At 43.3% G+C, this 7,574-nt stretch overlaps 1 protein-coding gene across 1 annotated transcript; it reads left to right on the forward strand.

Moving 5' to 3' along the window:
- Positions 1-2,370: 2,370 nt before the first annotated feature.
- On the forward strand, positions 2,371-2,874 carry LOC142169046 (uncharacterized). The gene has a single exon (XM_075230242.1). The coding sequence runs from the start codon at positions 2,371-2,373 to the stop codon at positions 2,872-2,874; it is 504 nt and encodes a 167-aa protein (XP_075086343.1).
- The last annotated feature ends 4,700 nt before the right edge of the window (positions 2,875-7,574 follow it).

A 7,574-nucleotide genomic window follows, 5' to 3' on the forward strand; every position in this document is an offset into this window, starting at 1 on the left:
ACTCCGGGAAGTCGCTGAAGACGATATTACTTTCACGGAGGAAGATTCATATAGACTACTGCTGCCGCACAACGATGCATTGGTAATCTCTTTAAATGTCTTAGTTTTTAAAATTAACTGGAGCAAGCCAAGCTCACCAGAAATATCATTCCAGCTACAACACTCCTCGCCGGGTTCAACCTAGCAAGCGTGACAACCCGAGAAGAGATCCTGCTGCCCACGAATGTCAAAGGGGTGATGACAATGACCCTTTTCGAGGTATGGATGGCGATATGGACTATAATATTATCCTGGGGAGGTCGTGGTTGCACTAGATGAAGGTTGTGCCGACAACATATCATCAACTGCTGAAATTCCCAACTCCCGAGGAAATTAAACAAATAAGAGGTGACTAACCGACAATAAGGGAGATAAACGCAAACTCAGTTTCCAGCAGCAAAGGGAAGGAACATGCAGCATAGCAATTATAGGAACCGACGCTTGCTCCCGAACCGAGCGAAGACAACTAGGGAGAGGAGTCGTCGGAATCCTATCAGGTACCAAGATATATCCAGGAGAAACGGACGCAACAAAATCCACAGCGGAAGAACTTGAGCAAGTCGCGTTATTCGAAAAGTTCTTGGAGAAGAAGTTCCACTTGGGGACAGGACTAAACTCCAAGCTAAGGTCTGGATTTATTGAATTTCTTAAATTTATCGTTGACTGTTTTGCGTGGTCGCATGCGGATATGATAGGTATCTCGCCAGAAGTGGTCATGCACAAACTAATCTTGGATCCCAACATCCCTTCGGTAAGATAGAAAAATCGTCTTATTGTCGAGGGCAGAAACAAATTCGTCAAAGAAGAGGTAACTCGTTTGCTTGGTATCGGTTCAATATGAGAGATAAAGTATCCTGACTGCATGTGTGTAGACTATAAGGATCTAAATAAGGCATGCCTCAAAGACTCATTCCCACTGCCAAACATTGATCAAATGATCGACGTGACGGCCAGGCACAAGTTAATGTGTTTCCACGATGCTTACTCCGAGTACAATCAAATCAAGATGAACCTGGAGGATCAGGAAAAAACTTTGTCCATAACCAAATTTGGCATATATTGTTATAATATGATGCCTTTCGGGCTAAAGAACGCCAGAGCCACTTATCAGCGGCTCGTAAACAAAATGCTTGAGAAACAAATAGGGAAAACCATGGAGGTTTACATAGATGATATGCTGGTTAAGTCTTTGACTGTAGGTGATCATCTTAAACACCTGCAAGAAACCTTTGACATCCTAAGGAAGCACAACATGAAGCTCAACCCCGAGAAGTATGCATTCAGAGTCAGCTCCGGTAAGTTCTTGGGATTCCTAGTGTGGCAAATGGGGATCAAGGTTAACCCCGATAAAATTAAAGCCATCGAAGACGTCCCGGTCTTTGGAAAAATGCCATCATTTCTATTCACTCCTAAAAAAGAAGAACAACTTTGAATGGACTCCAGAATGTCAGCAGGCTTTGAAGGATTTGAAAAGGTATTTGTCGAGCCCTCCATTACTGTCTAAATCGGAGGAATGCGAACAATTGATGATCTACTTAGCAGTCTCGGAGGTAGTGATAAGTGTCGTTTTAGTCCATGAGGATGAAGGTACACAATCTCCTATCTATTATGTTAGTAAAATTTTAACAGGAGCAGAAACTCATTACCCACATTTGGAAAAATTAGCATTAGCTCTCGCATTCGACGCTCAAAAGCTTAGGCCTTATTTCCAATTCCATCCGATAGCCGTGGTGACCACTTTTTCCATGACAGAATATTCTTCATAAATCTGAACTTTCAGGTAGGCTGGCCAAGTGGGCCATCAAAATGAGTGAATTTGATATAGAGTAATAACTTAGGACTGCGATTAAATAATAAGTTTTGGCCGACGTTTTAGCCAATTTCAGTCCAAGACTCTCACCTTTGTCTACCAAAGAAGCGATGATAGTGTCAGAATTGACATCAGGAGTTTGGAATTTGTTCACGAACGGAGCTTCCACTATAAGAGGGTCTGGGCTCGGCGTAATACTAATCACGCCCTCGGGGGAAACCCTAAGGTAGGCCATAAGAACCGTTCCTCTAACTAATAGTGAAGAAGAGTATGAAGCTTTGATTTAAGGACTCGAGCTGGCCCGGGGACTGGACTCCGAGGTCATAGAAATCAAATGCGACTCCCAATTGGAAGTAAATCAGGTATACGGGATCTTCGAAGCCAAAGTGGAACGCATGCAACAGTATATAGTGAAAGTCCAGGCTTTCTTTGCACGGTTCAGAGAATGGTCAATTACCTACATCCCAAGATAAGAAAACACGGAGGCAGATGCACTGGCCAATGTGGGATTGTCCACGGAAATGAAGGGATCAGACTCCGGAATGGTCGTGCAGCTTATGCATTCGGTATTGGACGCAGACAACTATTACAAAGTAAACGCGACCAATTTGGTCTGGTACTGGCAAAATAAGATCATTGACTATCTCAAGCATGGAAAATTTACCAAAGATCCCAAGGAATCTCAGGCACTGCGCACTAAAGTAGCTCGATACAGCTTCAAGGGAGGAAAATTGTATAGAAGAACCTTCCAAGACCCATTGGCCCGATGTTTGGGAGCTTCCGAAGCCAACTATGTCATGCGGGAACTCTATGAAGGGACCTGTGGAAATAACTCAGGCGCGGATTCCTTGGTGCAAAAGTTCATTACGGTAGGATACTACTGGCCCCAGATGGAACAAGACGCCAAGGCTTATGTTCAGAAATGTGATAAATGTCAACGCCACGCACCATTGGTACATCAACCGACAAAGTTATTACATTCAGTTTTGTCATCATGGTCATTCATGAAGTGGGGACAGATATAGATTGTCCGCTGCCACCGGCCCCCGGTAAGGTAAGATTTCTTTTGATGTTAACTGACTATTTTTCTAAGTGGGTTGAAGCAGGACCTTACCAAAAAATTGGCGAATGCAATGTGGTAGATTTCTTGTGGGAAAATATAATTTGGGATACCAAAAGAGATAGCCTATGACAACGGGCCATAATTTATAGGCTCAAAGATCACAAAATTCCTTGAAGGCTTGAAAATCAAAAGAATCACATCATCGCCATATTACCCGAGTGCAAACGGTCAAGCAGAATTGACAAACAAGGTGATTATTAAAAATCTCAAAAAGAGATTGAAAGCGGCCAAGGTAAATGGACCGAAGAGCTACCAGGAGTACTATGGGAGTATCGAGCATCGGCCAAATCAAGCACGGGGGAAACTCCTTTCTCTCTTGCATATGGAACGGAAGCCCTGATCCCGGTGGAACTAGGGGAACCTACCTTGAGATATTTCTGGGTGGACAAAGAAACAAACAACGAAGCAATGTTGGTCAAATTGGAGCTGCTCGACGAACGTAGGGACTTGGCGCATATAAGGATGGCAGCCTAAAAATAGAGAATGGAAAGATATTACAATCGAAGAGCCAACCTCCCTTATTTCAAAGTGAGGAGACTTGGTTTTAAGGAAAGTAACTCAGAATACCCGGGAGCTCAACGCATGAAAGTTGGGTCCGATGTGGGAAGGCCCCTACCGAGTTTCAGTTGTCACCGAGATAGGGTCATATGAATTGGAAAATCAAAACGGAATAAAGTTTCCGAGCAGTTGAAATATGGCACACCTCAAAAGATACTATTACCGATGAGCCTCGCCTATACTGAAAGTATGTGCTGCACTCATTTTCCCTTCGTCCAGTTTTTGTCCCAATTGGGTTTTCTGGCAAGGTTTTTAATGAGGCAGCAACGAAAAGCATACTACGAAGGAAGCTTTATCTGCAGAAATAAGACCTTAAAATGACAAGGCACGCAGACAACGGATCACTACGGAACAGTTAGATAATATTTTGCTCGGTAGCAAAGTTCCTACCGAGAAGTAAAGTTTGCTATCGGTCCAAGGGTTACCCGACCGTTCACGAGTGCAAGCCACTAGGGGGTTGTTAGATAGTCTTTGGCTAGATAACAAAGTTCCTAAGGGGAAGTGAAGTTTGCTATCGAATTAAAGATTATCTAACCATCCACTAGTGGAATCTTCGAAGGAGCATGACTTCCAGTGTTCAAATTTGCATTCTTCGTATTCGAACACTGGGGGGAATGATATGAGAATATGGTAATAACTTCCACATCGACTGAGACTACAAAACTCGGGAACAAATTTTTATCATCGGGACCGGAGACTACGCGGCCATCCCCGTAGAAACAAATTGTACAAGTTAGCCACAAGTAATGACAATTTCTTTTTAGCACAATGGATGCTTATATTCTTTTAAATATGGAATGAATAAAATAAATTCCTTTTATTTTTATCTTTTTTCTTGTCTGAACAATAAATTAATTTTATCATTTGAAAGTTAAATAAGTACTTCAAATGCTAGTGCCGTAATGAACAAAAGACGTGTTCTTCAAGAGCACCGTAAATATAAGAGGGACATATCTTTTGAAACCCTCACAGTAAAGGATTGATTCCGGAAGAGCTTATTCCAAGAATCCAAATGCTCTCAAGGAAAAATACACCTGAAGCCTTGCATAATTCGATGCAAAGAGAAAAACTTGCGTAATACTTAAACGGAAAGTATGCAAAAAAAAAACTTTCGCAATACTTAAACGAAAAAATACTTTTATTTACAACAAAAGTGCCAAGAAGCAAAAATAAAAAGGTATGGAAAAGAAAAGAAAGAAAAAAGTTAAACTACTACACCCCTCGAATCCGGGGGAAGAGAAGCATCTGCACACCCGGGAGAAGTAGGCAGATCCACCGCTGGCTTAATATGTTAGCCTTCACCATCATCACCTTTTGATTTTTCTTCAGTTCCCAAGAACTTGAAACCAGAACCCGAAGAGTCGGTAGCATCAAGCTGAACCAGGAGACCTTTGGGGTAGTTGACTCCATCTCACACACCTTAGCGATTTCGGCATCAAAGTCAATGACGCCCGCTTTGGCAACTTCCAAGTTTTTTATCCTCATGCTATACATGGAATATGTTTTTTCAATAATGAGGTAAGCCGTTCGGCGCTGAAGTTCTTCTTTAAGATGGTCAACCTCAGTCGAAAGGTTATCCCGCTCAGATCTAGTGGCCCGGAGGTTGACATCGAGGTCACGGGCAATGGAGTTGAAAAATTTATTGTGCTCTATGACTCTCTTATATTTCTCTTCTAACCGAGCATACTTCTCCTCAGCGGCAGCAACTTCTTTAGCTTTGGAGTTCAAGGCTGCCTCAAAATAATTCAGTCTTTCAGTAGAGGCAGCCTCGCGATCGGATGCAACAGGAATGGAATTGTGGACCTCAACCCAGTTAGCCCTAGCTTCATCAAATTGTACCCTTAATAGGGCGGCCCCTTGGATAAGGGTTACTACCTCTTGCTCCCTTTGCTGCAACCGAGCCTCCAACCCAACGGCCTCAACAACTCGTGTTTCCAGTTTTGGGAGACGAGCAGCAATTTGATCTCTCTCAGCCAACAATTGATCCCACTCGGAGGTAAGTTCCTCCTTATAAAGAATCAACCTCTGAAGGCCCTCGGAAACAAGGAAGTTAGCCTGCAAAACAGAAGTACAAACTAAAAAACTTGCTATAACAATGATAGAAGAAACAACAAAGGAAACAAATATTATACCGCCGCTGAGTTGTGCATAGCATTGTTCAACAAAAACTCTCCCGAGAGAGATTGTATTTTATTCCTATCTTTTTCCAAAGCCAGAGGCTTTAGATAATTAGCAACTTCCACTGTTCGGGATAGCTGATAGCATCCAGTAGAAACCGAGAGGGAGACACTCCTCTTCCTATGTGGATCTTCGATAGGGGAAGAATAATTATGACCCAAATTACCATGAACTGGGGACTGGGGAAGAGAGACATCTTCCTCTCGGACGACTGCGACCGGTAGAAATGCTGTAGCAGTTGTTGGTGGCAAAGACAAGGTTGGAGAAGAAGGAGATGAAGCTGATGGTGTTATAGGTTAAGAAGCAGCTACGACAAATGCAGTGCTAGTTGTTGGTTGCTTAGCAACCGAAGACGGAAGAGACCCGATATCCAGCCTCACGGTACCACCCATGGCGACTGGGACTTGGAAGCAAGAGTTATCATCTTCCACCATGTCATATTCCCTCTAGAGCGTCGGGCTATCATCTTCGATTGGCATAACTAGCTCAACATATTGAGCATTATATTGAGCTGATGAAGGTCGTCATATTCTAAGTAGAGAAGCCCCATCATCACTGGCTCATCTATCATTATCGATCACCACTATGGCTGGCTCGGGCATGACGCTCATCACCATAACGTCTGTGGATGGCTCAGGCGCGGAGTTCTTTGCCTTTTTATTTTTACCCTCGGCCGGGGGAAAAACTTCGCCTTTTTGTTGCTTGTTCTTCAGCCAGGGACTCTGAGAAGAAGTACTTGCACTAAAAGCAGGTTCGGTGACACATGTTCGGTAAAAGCCTCCTGCAGCAACCTCGCCGCATTAGCCGGATCAGCCAGAACATCCTCCCCGAGGACAGTAATAGAGCCCTGCAGAAGACTTGAATTCAGCAGGAAAGAAAGGTTAACCAATTTTTCTTATACGAGTAGTGAAGACAACGTAAGTTCAACCTACCATGATTTTTGGCCTTTCATCCATATTTAAGGGCCAGCTCCTTCCACTTGCGGGTCTCAGGCGTAGTGACATCCAGAATCTTCTGGACCCATTGGTCCAAGCCTTCAACCCTAGGTGGTGTCCACCGAGTTGCTGAAATAGTGAAAGAAGAAGGATCAATAATAGCATGGGACAATCTTTAACTAGAAAGACAGACAATATACTTACGAGTACGGTTCCATAATTCAGGAAAGGATGGAGTCGTGGCCGGGATAATGTCCCTGGTGGCGACCATAATGAATCGCTCCATCCATCCACGGTGTTTGTCATCATCCATGCTAGTTAGAAGAGCATGGTGAAAGCGTTTGCTAAAGTTTATTATTCCCTCACGGAAAATCATGGGGGAATAAAGGTTCATCAGTCGAGCCAAGGATAGCTTTTCTCCCATCTCCTGGCATAGACGCTGAAGACAAGCAATAGTCCTCCACACAGAAGGGATCACCTGTGCTAAGCAGACTTGGTAACGAAGGCAAAACTCCAAGATAATAGAGTCAAGCCCTCCGCTCAATAAGAATGGGCCCAGAGTAAAGGGATACGTATAAACATATGTAATACCCTTCTTGTAGAAGGTTACTCGCTCCGCCAGGTCAGGAGTAATGATGTTCAAATCTTGACAACCACAATCTTCCTTAACAACAGGGATGTTAAAAGGACGGATGGAAGAACGATACACACCAACATCCCATGTTCGGGGATTAGCAGAAGGGTACTTCTCTTCGAAGTCCTTATTTGTAATAAGCTTTCTGGGAATGATAGTGCTCACCGTGGGAGGAGCAACATCATCAGCACTTTCTTTGTTTTTCGAAGTACTGGAATTTTTGAAAGAGGAGGCCATTGTTATCAAAAAAGAATAAGTGTTTTTTCTCTGAAGAGGAAAATTAGAGGAAGTGGAAAA

This window comes from Nicotiana tabacum, chromosome 14 (assembly GCF_000715075.1).
Source record: "Nicotiana tabacum cultivar K326 chromosome 14, ASM71507v2, whole genome shotgun sequence".
In the NCBI taxonomy this organism is placed as follows: Eukaryota; Viridiplantae; Streptophyta; class Magnoliopsida; order Solanales; family Solanaceae; genus Nicotiana; species Nicotiana tabacum.

Excerpts from the sequence above, each read along its gene's own strand:
- LOC142169046 (XM_075230242.1), top strand. The coding sequence starts at position 2,371 with ATGAAGGGATCAGACTCCGGAATGGTCGTGCAGCTTATGCATTCGGTA.